At 44.5% G+C, this 16,129-nt stretch overlaps 1 protein-coding gene across 1 annotated transcript; it reads right to left on the bottom strand.

Moving 5' to 3' along the window:
- Window positions 1–1,078: 1,078 nt before the first annotated feature.
- Window positions 1,079–15,618, bottom strand: LOC135401560 (venom metalloproteinase BumaMPs1-like). Its single transcript, XM_064634032.1, has 15 exons — window positions 15,497–15,618; window positions 12,961–13,130; window positions 12,767–12,856; window positions 11,700–11,823; window positions 10,778–10,837; window positions 10,528–10,557; window positions 10,307–10,431; window positions 7,627–7,698; window positions 7,329–7,474; window positions 7,073–7,125; window positions 4,575–4,686; window positions 4,355–4,522; window positions 3,466–3,613; window positions 2,242–2,358; window positions 1,079–1,265 (listed from the first exon to the last, which is right to left on the bottom strand). The coding sequence occupies exons 1-15, from the start codon at window positions 15,561–15,563 to the stop codon at window positions 1,212–1,214; spliced, it is 1,536 nt and encodes a 511-aa protein (XP_064490102.1). The 5' UTR covers window positions 15,564–15,618; the 3' UTR covers window positions 1,079–1,211.
- Between the last annotated feature and the right edge of the window lie 511 nt (window positions 15,619–16,129).

The raw sequence follows: 16,129 nt of genomic DNA on the forward strand, positions 1-16,129 counted from the left end.
GATGTTTCGCTCTTTGGTGGCATTTCCATACAGTTGGGACTTGTAAAGTAGAAGTTCACGAACGATTTTATTTCTTCCTTTTACTGAAGGGTACACACAAAGCAATGGTAATACAGGCGGACAAGCTACCCTGTTTCTTGGGGATGATAATAGGTGTCTTCAACGACACACACACACACCTCTGCTAGGGGAGCGCCATATTCACTGGGCGTCAAAGTGATACTGTATCAGTATTTATGACGACCCTACTAACGCTGTAACACTCAACCGGCGAGGCGATGACGGCAATTACCTGTTTCTCCAAGGTTTGGATATATCAATTTGAATGTATTATTATTATTAATATATCAAAAGCACATTACATGTCTTAAGCGTGGACATTTTTATTTCCATGAACTTTGATGAACATAGGTCACCAGAAAAAAAAGCTGCTCTGAGCAACTTGATGGGTTCAGGGCACTGCTGTGCACTCAACCATTGGCAACAACACAGAAAAAGTGTGGAACCCGCTCAAAGCAATTGCGCTTAATATATAACACCTATTTCGCTCAGCAGGTAACACAAGCACAGTTTCACAAAATGACCAATAACCCATCGCAGTACATTTCAAGTGTTACTCGTCTAAAGTTCAACCACTTTCACTTTGAGAAGTTGAAACATGCACATAACCCTCTTACCATTGTTCTCATCATATGGTTGTTAGACAATGGCTTCCGCAAATTGGACTTCAGCCCTTTCCATTTAAATGTCATGTGAATATAAAAAAGGGTGCAAAAAAGCATCGCTGTCTCTTATTATGTGTTTGTCTTCAATAGATCATATTTGTGATAACAAGGACTCAGAGAAGCATTTCACAGCTGCAGGCATGTTACAAAATGCTACTGAAAGGTGTAGCTTGTAGAGTCGCTACCAAGAGGTTTGTACGTTTGTTGAATTATTTTTTTAATTGGCCCAATCCAGAATAATTAGTTGGAAGATAATTGTTTTTGAAAGTTATTTCGATCTGGCCATCTCGCTGGGTTATTACAGTATGTTACTGTTGTAAAAAGCTCTATCTCAAGGTTCAAGCATACAGAAGCACAGACACAAACATCTTTAATACATATTGCACTGTTGTCTTCTATATTTCTTCACCACTAGCATTTCACTTCATATATTGCAGGTTTGCAGACCCTGATGTGGCAGTATAGTGTCGATCCAGTGCTATTTCATCACTGTTCAGGAGGTGGGCTTGTGTAATCCACACATTTGTTGTTGATGCAAACCTGCATTACAAGTCTGTTTGAGCGATCACCAGTTGTTTCATTACTGGTGCAAGTCAATCACTATTCATAATTCAGCGCATACTTTATTCTCGTAGCTCCTCGAAACATCATATGCAATGATGCATTCAAATAATCACACAGTACATCGATCTGCTGGTCGAATACGTTCTATATTATTGATACGGCCATTCCGAGCACAGCAATACTTCCGGGTGACACCTCATACACGACGCAATCTTCAAGTCAAGCACAGGTACCTGGTGCAGCCAGAAGTGATTCTACTCCATGTCGCTAAGCATTGCTGCTTATTTCTAGGACAGTACAGGAGTATTCCTTCTCATTTCAGCTAAACTCTTTCTGCCCACAAACTTTACAGAAGAGATGATATAGTGTGATCGTTACCACAGGCATCAGACAAAAGCTTGAACCGAAAAAAAAAGACTTATCTTGAAAAAGAATTTGTCCAAAAAATGAAAAGATTCGTAGCATATGAACTGAGCCGGGAAGCTCTGTCACAGCATTATCCGCTATCGCGGCTCAAAATGGCTGCAGAGACGTCCACTTCCTGAACTACATTCTTTTTTTAGCCCATCTTAAACTTTACTGAAGTAGCACCATGAAGGTGGGATAGTTGGTACGTTTCCATCACGTATACGTCACCAGAAACAGACGGAGATAAAGGAAGGTGTCCTCAGCTGGCAGTTGTCCGTGCTTCTTTGTCATGTGCGTGACTGTTTTTGACTGAATATACGTGATTAAACTTTGCATTGTTATCATAGCATAATTTCTTAAACAAACAAAGAATTACACATTCAACAACAACTTCCACTGAGATGTTTATGGAACTTCTGAGTCACTGGAAATGATAGATCGCTAAATCTGTTAAGGTTTGGACCTCACAGTATACTACTGGACACAACAACCTCAAATGACATGACTTCTTAGTACTAAACTTAGTTCTTATTGAAATGATTACCTTGGCTGTCCCATTCTCACAAGGCATCCCATCAGGTGCTCTGTGGAGGTGCATAAACGAACTCTCTTTGGTCAACCGGCATAAAATCGCGCACTGCCACCTGTTTCCCCCCTGCACCTGCAACGTACAGAAAGTCGCTGTAAACTCTCAAGGCAGGAATGTATCCCTAGTGATACGCAAGAGACTGCAGAACACTGCATGATTTCCGAATATCCTCGCCCAACGCGTGGACGGCGATGGCACATCGCTACACGAGAATGTTCTACTCGTATAAATGCCCTATGCTTGGCATTTAATTCCAGTTGCCATTACAGCATGAGGAACCGTTCACACTCATGACAACTTTCATCATATCTCATCTCATCGCGCCTATACAGTCATGACGTTCACACATGTGAAGCCCACAATGGCGAGTGGGATACCACGGTAACCACCACCACCACCACAGCCTGCAGGGAACGGTATGCGAGGTTGAGAGGCGAGAAAAATCTTTGATGCTCTGGTTCAGTGAGAATCCATCTTTGGACGTGAATTTTCTTTAGAAATTTTTACGCCAACCTGATCTGTAAACGCACTTGATCGCGGCGATCTTGCCGTATCATTCGCCGCAAGCTCTGATGTAATATGTTATTTGTTCCATCAGGATTGGACTGAAAACATGCGCCAGTGGAAGAGAGGAGCGGCCCCTTTTCATACCTACGTACCCAGATCCCTCTATCCACACCATACTGCCAGGCTGACGCCTTCTTCATGAATAAAGGGCCAGCCTGGCGGCATTCCCTTACAAATAAGCTCACTTCCATTAAGCAATCAATGGATACAGCAGAAAACTCCAGTTGAAAGAAGGTCTTCCCTGACATATTCTTGGTGGTTTTATACGCTATAATATTTGAGCGAGTGACTCGGATTGTCGGAGTTGTCATTTAGTGACGAATAAAATGAATCAAGATTTTTCAAATAAATGAGAAAATTTCCAGCAAAGCGATTTCACCAATTATCAGGCAGTGACTTAATGGGTCTTGCCACCTATTGATAGCTCTCTAGCGTTGACTCCGTCCTCGAGTACAGTGCCTATGGTAGATGTAGCACGTTCCGAGTACACTGTCTGTGCCACGCAACATCGCAGCTAACATATTTATGTAGCTATGAAGCATTTGATAATGACAAACTGCTGTTTCGGACATGAAAAACGTTTGAAACTTTCACAGCCACAGTGGTGCTCACATTCGGCATATTTTTCACAGTCTCGTTGTGCTCCGGGTGCTGGTACTTGCAATACTGGTCAGCACTGCTTAGTAAATCACCTGGAAGCTGGGTACTGGTTTTTACGCTCGTTGTTGTTTCCTCCGTGAGACACGCTGAAGTCTCCAGACTGAAAGGGCAGGTTATAACATTTGTCTCCAGCACTGTCAGGTAAAACACAACTTACAAGATTCACTTACATGAGAACAATGAAATAAAGTATTAGTAGGGAGCGAGTAATGCAATCACGCTACTTCTTTAAACGCAATGACATCACATTATTAGATATGACTGCGTTCGATATCGTGTCGTCTCCGTAGGGTGCTTCTAATATGCTCAAAATCCTTATTAACAGCAATGTCGAGTCTGAGGCGTGCTACACTTCATTCCGTCTTTCAATCGTCCTCGGGATCAAGGACAGCGAAGAGTGACTTGTGTGGGCTCGTGGCTCGTGCTCAGTGATTGCATCGCGTTCATGTAACGAGGACAAATAAATAGTAGACCGCACTTCAAAAACCCGTAGGTACGCAGCTACACAGCGGGTAGGAGACAGGACCAAGCTCTGTGTCACTTCTTTCAGAGTATGTACCTCGAAACGAGGACATGGTCATACAGGCGGTCCAGCGAGAGACCAGGTTAAAACCACTGGCAATTAAAACACGGTGCAACTCGCACTAGAGATTTAAATGTATTTAAAAAAAAGGTTGGTGTCATATATTAAAAGCACCAAAGGTCGAGACAAAGGGCGAAACACGTGGATAGCGCACTATCAACAGTGGGATACTTCCACACATGTACCGGCTATCGAGCGATCACTTTAGCCAGCCCGACCCTCGCTCGTTCCTATATACAGAAGACGAGGTTTACTTACTGGTAGACAACGAACATTTGCTGACTACAACAGTAGGAAAACTCGTCTAAGGCGTCAAACGCTGACACTGGCGTCATGACGTGCTTCTCAGCAGCAGAACAGTTGATTGCTCCTGGATGATTTGGGATGCTGGCGTCAGCTTTCGCTCCGTCATGTACACATCCCATCCTGGGTCAGAAAGGCTCTGTCGTTACCATTCCATATACTATGTAATACTTACGTGTGGCCGACCTCGTGAGCAAATGTCTGGACGCCGTCGTACGTGGGTGGTAAGTCTTCTACTAGTGCAACCTTATAGCGTTCATCGCACACCTTCCCTACGAAGGCTAGTCCTACGATGTACAAAGGCAAGGCTATAGAGTACCCACAGCTTAACTTGAAAGAGGCACCTTCAATCTGAGAGTCGAACCGAACCCAAACCGAAAACCGGTATTAACCTTTATGTTTTGCCGACCCGGAACTTGGTGGTTTTCACTCAGAATTTCGTCCTTGGGGGGGGGGGGGGGGGGGGTTGGGACCTGGAACTGAACCGTTCAAAAGATGCCAATAGCCGGTTCAAATAACGGTTCGTAACAAGTAAGGGCGGAACTTTGTATGTTGTGCTACTACTACTTCCTTTAGTCTTTTTTTTATCGTCTTGTACTAGCTTCGTAACCTTTCTGTCGCTTGCCGAAAAAGTCGTGCCCTGCAGGAATGCTCTGTATTTTCTAGAGTGGCTAAATAACAACAACAAAGGTGGTAATTTAAACTGCTCTAACTACTAATGCCTAAGACATAAACGTGAATATATATTGGGATTAGGGATCAACGACAGTTTTGGGTAGCATTCATGATGTGGCATATAATAATATACTACAGGGCGTCCACCCTAACTACGGTGCTGATCTCTGAACAGCGCGTGCGACCTTACGTAAACCCATACAAAGTAAAGGTTCAGCTGCCCTCATGCTGGTCAGACTGAAAAGAACATACCAAGGTGGTTTTCTTACCGTATTTGAAAAGAAAGAAAAGAAAACGAACCATTGTAGCATCGCATTCAAGAATTGTTCATGGGTCGAACTGTCTCTTTGCACTTGCTCTTTCCCGTGCTGTCTTTCTTCCACAAGAACTTCACTCTAACGGTGACACTGTAGCACAGCGGCGGTCAGGGATAACACGATAACGTGCCTTCTACATAAAGACCCGGGATCACACCGTTCCAATCCAACTTAAATAAAAACGCCAAAGCCCCCTGCGCCGAGGAGCTAAAACGAGCCAATCCAACTACCACGAAGCGCCGTTTGTTCCTTAACGTCTATTCGCGCCTACTGACTGGTAATAAATAATAATAAATAACTTCAATTACTTAAATGATTTAGGCTAAGGTAGTAAGCTTGGATGGCTGTTATATTCCTGCCGAGGTTCTACGAACGAAACGGTGGGTTAGTTAACCACAGTGACATGAGCTACGTGGTGGGGACCCAAACAGGTAATTCATGGTCATGCTCCTGTCGTAACCAGTACTAATGGTGTCTTTCATATCGCGGAAAATCTTTCAAAATCTTGAACGGCCGTTGGCACCTTCCTGTCCATTTCAAGCATTGCACTACACAAACGGAAGTTTGCGGAAGTCTGTTGTGCTTCGTTCCCACCCGTGGCCCCTGAACCGGTTCGGGAACCAAACCGTTTGAAAAAAAAAAATCGTTTCGAGCCGTTGTAGCTGCCTTCCGAAACTGAACAGCAACTGAACACTTATCGTCGAACCTTCTGGCTTCTGGCGAACCTTCGAAGCTTCTGGCATGGGGCACCGACCTAACCAACTGCTTCGCTGTCTGTTAGTCTAATCAACCTAACCTCACTTAGAAATTTACAAATAACAGCGTAACTCATTACTACCGTACGCGCGACTTCCGGTTAGCCTCGTTCCCATGAGTGGGGTCCGATATGGGAATTGTGTGATTTTCCGTTCCAATTGGGATCGGTTTACAAGCGTTTCCACCTGCGGAACCATTTGCAGGTGGATCCACTTCAGTTGTCCGCTTATAGTCAGTCATATAGACGTGTATTTTACAGCGCAGTACTTTTATTTCAGATTTTTATATCACAGCTGGCTTTGCAGCAATATAAGGCACATAAGGCAGCATTGGAGCACAACGGTAGAAATATATATTACAAGGGTTGCGATCAAAACACCAACGAAATTATATGACTACTGCTCCACTTGAGGCAGATTATCCACAGGCACGATAATAACAAGTAGACACCAGCGTTCCAAACTGTATAGATTTGTGTAGTTTCCTTTTCTTTTATGAATAACGCGTCCTGGAGTAGCCAGTCCCGGGTGGCCCGAGACTAACATCTCCATTTTTTCTTTTACAAATCAGTAAATGAAATAGACACCAGCAATGAGTCGGACCTTTTCTGCAGGAAGCGAGTTCTGCACAACTTTGCCCATGTCTCTTCTGTCTATCGAGGGAAGAAAATTGTTGTATTTCAAGCCTACTTTCTATTGCTGACCAAGTGGTTTCATATTGACCCACATCGGCGACAAAGTAGTTCCACTATATTCTACTTGGAATTCCACACTGTTTTTCCACCTGGTTTTCACTTTACGGTCCCTTTACTTTTACGCCATGGACGAAAAAACGCGAAGGCAAAAATGTCTCTGTCGGGTAGCTTCAGTCTTGCCTACGATAGCTCACCAACTATTTCAATGTAGAAAAAAATTATAGCACTTACCTGATGTACCCCGGGAAGTGGTACCGCCACCGTAAACGCTGACGAGGTCTCGGCTGGGAAGCAAGTAAGTTGAAGGTTGTTGGTCGTCATTGTCAGTCATAGGGATTGGTGAGAAGATTGGTGAGATGAAAGAGAAGTCGTTGCCTCATGTACTCGACAGTTCGAAATTAGTACACGACATGCTGTCATGTGCATGTTCCCTCCGTCCAAACGAGACCACCTCGTACCGAGAAGAAGGCATAGCGAGCTTACTTACCCAGTTACAAGCACGAGTAGGTCGTACGGGGAAAAAGCGTCTTTCTGAGCAGCAACATAGGCAGTAAGGTTGTTCATGGTCTTGTAAGTATTCATCAGACTGTCTGAGTCGTTATAAAGGTTGACGTACATCTTCTCCACGGTCTTCTGCAAACAGCCAAATTAAACAGGATACAATAGAGCAGCTTTGAAAAACTCTTTATCATTCGCACGTGCGAATACCTGCAGAGAACGGGTGAGCATGACGTACGGTACAGAAATGGCTAGGATTCTCTGTAGTTAAAGTAGGAGTGACTCACGTTTTGCCTCAGTATTGCTGACAGTATAAGCTTCACAGTGATGTAATGGAGAGTAGTGTATTTCAGGTTCACCTAATCGTTGAGGATATGGGACACAATTAGGCGACGTATCATGGTACATATAGACAATTATTGTTGAACTGACTTCAGATGTTTCCCAATACACGGAGTAACTCGGAAACGGGTGTTTAAAGGTCAGCATTGAATGAACACGAGTACTGTCCTCTCTGGGCCACCACTTTGGAGGCGAAACAGATAAAAGGTCAAGAAAAGCAATGAAAGAGCTCAGATAAGAAGAACAATAATACCCCTGTAACATGGGCAGTCTTCAACCAATGGCCATTCAGCCAGTGCCATGTATTAGACTGGAGTCTTGCCATTAGGAGGAGCCTAAGACGGAGGCTCGACCTGTCAATCAAACTTGAACGCATTTCATTGGTTGCCGTTTTCCATGGGGACCCCCATGACACCAAGATTTCTCCAAAATGAAGGACGTTGCTTGGAAAGGAGAGGTGGAGATTTGGTGACAATTTTTTTTTTCACAAACTACTTTAATTTCATACTGTGAGTATATATCCTAACGTGCCAATCTGCAAAATCAGCTTCAACCTTCGCTCCGCCATCATTCCTTACGCGAAAATGAGATGTTTCATCGCTAATGCTACTCCTACTTATGACCACGATCCCAAGACCACCCCCCACCCCTTCTCGCCCGCTACACTCCCCGGGCCTGTCCCGCGCCCTGGGCAACGGGACGTTATCAAAGGCACTCTTCGAGTACCTCAAGGCCACCAAAGTGATGACCATCCCTCTGAAGCACAGGCGGCAAGCCCCACCGCCCGCAGCACATCGTTGCCATCGCGGCTTCTCCCGCACCTGTTGTTATTGTTTTTTCTTTTTTTAAGGAGTAGCGAGCCGGCACTTGCCTGGCTGACATCTCCTTTTTGTGTGAATAAACATATACCCCCCCTCCAAGAGAATAGCGAGAAAGATGCCCATGATATGCAAGAGTTTGCACTATATCATACAATTAGGCGAATTGAATTTTATTTCTACATACATCTTCGCGCAATGGTGGCGGTGGCGATGGCGAAAGGGCTTGCCGTTGTCGGCCTCACAGTGGTGGGCAACGTCACGACTGACGCCCTGGAAGAATGTGCGTCCTGGGCCGACTTCTAACGAAACTTTGCCGACATATGTCTGAAAGCGTCTGAGGAAAATCCCTTGAAAAGCCGCAGACAGCACAACCCGTACCGGGATTCGAACCCGGGTACCTCCCAGTCTCGACGTGACATGCCGTAGCCGTGTGCCACGTTAAAGAAGACTGAGATAATCCTCCACGGCGCCTCAGCCTCATACGCATGCGCATAGGCCGTTGTGAAAAAGGTCCATTAATGGCCAGACTCCCTTTTAATACACGGCAATGCATTGAACATGCGCGTAGCGCCACCTAGCGGGTAATATGTCAACTTGTGAGGGAAGATTGGATACAATTATCTTGGAGAAGCTGACGCGTTCTCCGCTTGGTGGTGCTATGCGCATGTTCAATGTAGGGTGCCTGAACACTAGCTCACCCTGCTCATAGAGGGAGCTTGTATTCAGGCAGCCTAGTTCAATGTCCACTGGTTTCAATGAACATTGAAACTGACCATGTGACAGGGATTATTAGAAAGCTAAGACAGCGCACAACAAAATAACAAATCACGTGAAATAGGCAAAATAAGCTTAAAGGGGTTGTGACAGTATTTCCTCGGTTATGTCTGTCATCGGGCTGACTATCGGTCACTGGTTATATCAGATGAGACGGTACTTTACATCAATGCAGTGCAGGCTACGTTAGGGCAGGGGGCTATTGCTTCCCCCCTTCCCGAGCCTGCCTGAAGGAGTGGGAAAGGACACCTTTTGGGGACAGATGTAGAATCCACTTTGGGACGACAGGAGAATACATGCGTTGAAAATGGGATCAGCAATACTATATTGGCTTGCATATAGTTTGAAACAGAATGCCCCAACAACCCACCAATACAGAAAATGATTCTACAATAACACGGCAGTCATCTCCAGCATTGAGACTGTTTCCAAAAGCCCAGGTACGCGCAACATTAGTTTTTACCTTTGTAACTTTTTAACCGATAAATTTTCAGATTTAACTTTTTCCCACTTTGTCCTACTTCTGCCCATTCAGGGAGAGACTCTCTTCCGCTTCCTGAAGGCACTGTAACTGAGGTGCGCCAAAACACGACAGCTAATCCATGCATGTAGGATCCACACCATTCAATCACGCGTGCATGGAACTCCACTTTTCGGAAAACAACACATAACAAAACATAAACTGATACAATGTTGCTGGGACAGGCAGTTCCATAAACAGAAACTATGAGAGGTCACCCGAAATCAAGAACAGCAAAGTTCGTTTTTACTCTGTGTCACATTTCTAGACCTGTATATATGCTGCAAAAATATCCAAAAATTTCCGGGTATTATCCAAAAAACCCACTGGAGAGGATCTTTTTAAAATTATCCGGATTTTTTTCAACCTTGGCTCAAGACCATGTAACTCATTAACTACATCACAAAGAAGAACTCTTCCTTTTGTTCATTACTCTGACTCGCAATGCAATCTATAGCGCGATGAACCTCCAGTAACAAACTCTCACAAATCCTTTAAGATGTGTATTACCGCATTCATGAGGACACTGAAGTACTCGATGATCTTCTTATGCTTCTCTTCCCCTTTGCCTTTGAATGTTAGAGTATGCGCAGTGTCTACCATTATAGCGACTTCAGGACGAGTTTCTGGCTGCGCTGAAAATGGGTGGTGCACTTGCGTTCAGCGCTAGTTACAATACCATAATCTTCACAAGCGAGAAATCAAATTCCAGGAACAACAAGTATACCTACTGTGTGTAGTTTGGTCTTGACGAGCGTCCACTAGAAATGGGAAGAACAAACAACGTGAGAAGTAAGCACAAGTACGGTCTACGGTGATCTCTCTACATTAATGCCAATATTCTTAAGTTGCTTGGAAGTACATAGCTTATAAGGAAGCAAACCAATTAAAGAAGTCCAGACAACGTAAAGACCACTCGAAGACAACTTGTCATATGTGCAAGCCTCATACATATTTATATTATTCTAGAAAAGCATTTACCATGGACAGGCTTGACAAAGTTAGCACCACCTTCCTCAAATTCTTTTCCTGGAGCATACACTGGAAGGCAAAAAATATACTCTTTGGCTTTTAGAGCGTTCACAACGGTTCAATGAGGGTCGGGTATGAACAATTTTCAGATTGCTTTGCTTGGAGCATTAGCTCACCATCAACATAATGTCTGTATTTATTACTGATTTTGATTTGAGTATTCAGCAGGTTCATCAAAAATCAAATTGAGCATTGAGTCATTTGGCCACTCTGTGGCATGTCCCTTTTTGTCCATGATAGGACCTCCTCACAACGTCGAACCCAAGATATCCCTAGGAGGTTTTTTGGGGATGCATAGAGGATATCTAGTATGGGATATTCTTCCAGCAAACCCCCACAGACCATATGTCAGCATCTGGACAGGGGCATTTTGATCTAAATGGGACGTCGCAGAGGTTCTATCTGGGATCTGCTTGCACAAAACAAATGTCTGTTGTAGTGCACTTGCTCATTCCATTTTAAATGTTATAATACTTTGGTGAAATGGAAAGAAATATTGCTGAGTGGGGCAGTCTGGGGTAATGCATCTGGAGCCCGACCTTCAGCTCCTTAATATTCTGGAGAAAGTGTTAAATGCATCACTTTGCCCGTGCAACTTCTCCGTAGCATCAGTTCGCTACGTGCTCCAGCGCATAGGCCAATCATTACTTTTATTTATGATCCCCCTCCCTATACTACTAACGATGCCACCTCCTATCCTATTTTTTATCTGAATCTAAATCGGATTATTTAAAATTTGTAATCGTTTAACTGAACGGGAAATAACACGTTGTGCCTGCTGTTCCTCATGGTACCTGTCATGACAATCAGTCGTTTATTCCATAATTTTCATTCTTATTGAATTCTGATTGCAGTTTACTGTGTGACTTACAGATGTCTTCCGCTCGAGGCATTCTTTCCTTCACCTGGTAAAGGAGATGCCCTGTATCACCTTCAGAGCTCCGTTCTCTAGCATCGAGCGGCCTTATCCGGAGGTTCCTTCCAACAATGCCTTCCTGGAAAAAGACCTTTGTTAAAGCTTTAAGCTCAGCTACCACCTGTGGACCAAATCCTTAACATCTACTGGTGCCTGATTCATCGGTTGTTCCGCTTCATTGAAAAGCGGTCTGCCTGCCCATAATGCTGTCTGTTGCTCGTGAGAAATCGTGCGTCCTGGGCCTACTTCTCAGGGAAGCGAAAATTTATAGTATAGCGGTGCATCTGTGGCTGGTTGGAATCTGTTCTACTCGCTTTCAGATAAACTTCTCTGTTTTCAAGTGATTCATATTTTGTTTTTATATGCATTACAATATGTACTCAGCTTCCCAGTGCACGACTGACTGTTCCAAAAAATCATTACTTCTCAGTCAGAACTTCTAACGAATGGAACTCTCTCTCAACAGCCGAAGTCTCGCACCACTCTGTGACATCTTTTGTGTAAGCCCTAAGCAGTGATGCATGAATTGCAGCGTTCTCTTGTATTGTTGAGTTGTATTTTTGCTGTGTAAATACTTCTATCTATACCTTCAGCGTCCCCTCTTACTTGGGCGCTTCGGCGCCTGTAGTATTTTAGACATAAAATAAATATGGACGGTTTACATGAGTGGTTCTTCCTTCTGACGAGGTTGTACTGGTACACTAACTACCACATCTCAACGTGCACCGCATCGCAACTATGTCGAAGTGATTTCTCTGCGCCTCAAGCCTGCAACCAAGCGCTGTTAATTCTATGTTTAACGGACGAATAAAGCGTATGCCCTCGTAAAAAAAAAAAATATATATATATATATATATACAAGTTCATGTATGCAATAATGGCCCGTCAACACTGTATTGCGTGCTCTTAACGAACTCTGTCCATATAATGTTGACATAATTGTTTGTACCGATGTTCTTTCCGTTCCTCCGCGAACGTGAACTCGAATAATATTTTGCATGAAGTCGAATAACCAGATTTACCACTCGAAGTCCACCTTCCGTTGACATCAAGAGCGAAGCCATCTTGTCTGAGTCATGATACAAATTTTTCTCCAGATCTTCGCCGTCCAACTGGATTAAACGCAGAATATGAAGAAACAAGTAAGTTTGTGCCTGGTATAGCAACGTAAATTCGCTTGAGCTCATCTTCATCCGTATGAACTTCACAAACTTACGTGGTAATGAATTTCCATTCCGTCCTCATGCGTAGTGTATAGAAATCGCTTTGCAAGCACCGAACTTTTCTCCAATTTCAGTTGTAGTCCATCGTCGATCACCAGTATCTGTCTACCGTCTTCGTCTCGACTTTGTAGTAGCTTTGGATAGACGATTGAACTGAAATCGTCTGTGAACGACAAAACGTGAACGATGTGTGAGAAGTACTCACTGAAAATCACTCTTAAAGTGATGGTAACCCCGCAATGCGCTTGAAGAGCATTCAACGTCGCGTGTCTTGCCGCTTCAGCCAACACCTCCTAGATAGTAGAAGGCCTTCGTACTGCCCAACTCACGGAGGCCTGCACGAGCGTTGCGAGCTGCTTCGGGCTTCTCTCTTGTTCGCTCTTTCATTGACGTCATAGCAGCATCCACAGCATACCTTCGTGTGTCACATGGGCTGCAGGACCGATGGTATCTAGGCGTTGTTCCTTCAGCCACGTCTGGTCTAGGCTATTTAGCCTAGTAATCGCATGTTATAGGACGATAGAGACTAAGCTAGACCGTCTAGCTCAGCCATCATCATCATGCTGTAACTTGCGATAACTGCATCATACTCTTAAAATCCGTAAGCGCTTCTCTTATCATTTATACACTGTTTTCATTCGTTGTAGCGTCCCCTTACGGGGCCCAAGGTTTTGGACTCGAACCCGGCCGAAGACGTCGATAGCGCGGTGGGAAGGTATAAGTTGGTTAGACACACGCTGTCCTCCGCAGTGGACCTTAAATGAGGTGCATTGCGTGCCGAGTTTTCGGCGCACGTTAAAGAACCCTTAGGAGGGCAAAAATAAACCATAGAACGACCACTGTAGAGTCACACATGATCATAGTTGCATAGTTGCGCTTTGCTTGGGAGTGCGCTCGAGGGTTTGCATCTCGCTATGTAGGACACATATAAGAATTATTCTGTTTTGCTTACTATTCTGGCGTGCAGTGCAATGCGTCCATGATGTAAAGACTCTTCAGGGGCCCGCCCGACCGAAGGTGCGACGGCTACTAGCACCGCAGGAGACGTGAGAAGGGGGCTCGGGCGGGACCCATCCGGAGTCATCCTTGGGGCCCGTAATTTTTCTCGCCGGCCCTGGCTGCAGTGAACTAGAAGAGGCATACTGCAGCGAACGGAGGTGTCTGTGCCTTGAGACGGCTGCCAGAGCAAGTGGCGCAAATATAGTGGTGGCGCTGCTGTCGTCGACTACAGTGTGCGGGCATGCTTTGTAATACCCCTGTCACACTGACAGTCTTCAATGCTCATTGAAACCAATGGCCATTGAAAATGCGTGTAGTGACACCAAGTGTGTGACGTGTCAACTTCCCAAAGAGTATTGGATTCAATGTTCCCCGACAGGTTGACACGATACACGCTAGGTGGCGCTACACGCACTTTCAATGACGATTGGCTTCAATGATCATTGAAGACTGCCCGTGTGACAGGGGTATAAAGCGTGTCGTCTGCGTCTAAACAATTTTACGAATTCAGATTATTGTTGAGCTTTGTTCTATTGAGAACAATAATCATTTATAATTGTAATGTATCATTATAAATGTAATGGCAATAATAATTGCATTTTTGTTCTGCGTTTCCTCCTTACTAGCTCTGTGGCGTCTCCATAGTCGTCGATTGCAGCGCCGCCGTTCGCTCTTATACGCCGTGATAGTCGCGCGGAGACCTCGGACGTTCTACTGCCCTCTTCTAGTTCACAGTAGTATGGTGGGACGGACGTAGGGCTGGCTACCGTTCATTGCCGGGTCCATTTACTATTTAACCAAACTCTTCATAGATTATTTAAACGCTAGTCCAGTGTTTCCCAGACAGACTCAGCGGGGGTCTCGAATGGCTCTGGAACGTGAAAAAAAAAAAAAAAAGAAGAGGCCAACAATTTGTCCTTAGATCATGCCCTGCCCACTGTACTGCGTCTGTTGTTGGTTTCTTTTAGCGAAGATTTCTAGCCCGGCTGATTCGCTCTGTCTATATCAACTCTCAAATTAAACCTAAGCGTCAATGTTATGTACTACTGTTCATGCAATGAAATTGAAAAGCTTGTGGCATCGCGAAAAGCTCGGAGGGAGGGGGGTCGGGACGCAATATCTTATATTTTTGGTTGGCCGCAGGGTGGCAGGGTTTGGGAAGTACTGCATTAAATTGTGAATGGATCTGCCAATGCATGGTAGTCAGTCCCGCCATTCCATCATACCCAGTCTATCGCGACCCCATGTATAAGTATAGTTTAGACATTAATTAAGTTTCCCCTGTGGATCACACCCTGCTACTATGGAGACTGCGGAAGGACTAGACTGTCATACAGTCACGATTGACTACCCAAGTTCACCCACTCCATGCAGAACCACCCTGTAGCCATAGTATAGCTCTCGTTTTTCCATAATCCTACCACATGATGGACGGTACGGTTTACGTAAAAGTAATATATCTCACAAGGACGTACACTGTAATACTGTAAGAGTTGACAAGCGAGGCCATGAAGAAGGTTGCACACTCACCCGTATCTCCAAGAGCTGAATGTATTAAAAGCAGATTACATATCTTAATTATAGCCCGGAAAGCCATCGCAGCACGCTTTCGAGTGGTTTTTGCCGAATGTGCAATCGTTTGCAGAACTTGCTAAAACCTTCTCACCATTCTTCGCATCATTTGAGCGAAAGATTATGTCATCCTGTTTAAATGAGAGTCAACTCTCTTTTTTATGCATAATGAGGCATCTTTGTTTCCGAGAACTTCTACACAGCTGTCAGCACATCTGAGGACGCTGCTGAAAGGTGTACCTGGTGGATTACAGTTGCCACAAGAAAATTGGTGTTAGGTACATATGTTGGTAAAAGGAATATACTAATTAGTTTCAGTAATTGTTTTCGCAAACTATGCCGGTTATGCAAGTCGTAATTTGAAGTGTTTCGGCGATACATCATTTCGAAAGGTTTACCGCACGCACTGTCCTGCAGCGTTAGGTGTAGTGTTAGAGGAAAGTGAAAGGGCAAAAAAACACACAAAAGGAGCAGCAGAAATTAGGAATACAAGGATAACATTGCAGTCCACAACCCCGGTGCGCAAGCGAGCTCTTAATCTCGCGGGTCAAGAAAGCTGCTTCCCTCGCCTGCCAGTCTGTGGCGTTGACG

Source organism: Ornithodoros turicata, chromosome 7, assembly GCF_037126465.1.
Source record: "Ornithodoros turicata isolate Travis chromosome 7, ASM3712646v1, whole genome shotgun sequence".
NCBI lineage: Eukaryota > Metazoa > Arthropoda > Arachnida > Ixodida > Argasidae > Ornithodoros > Ornithodoros turicata.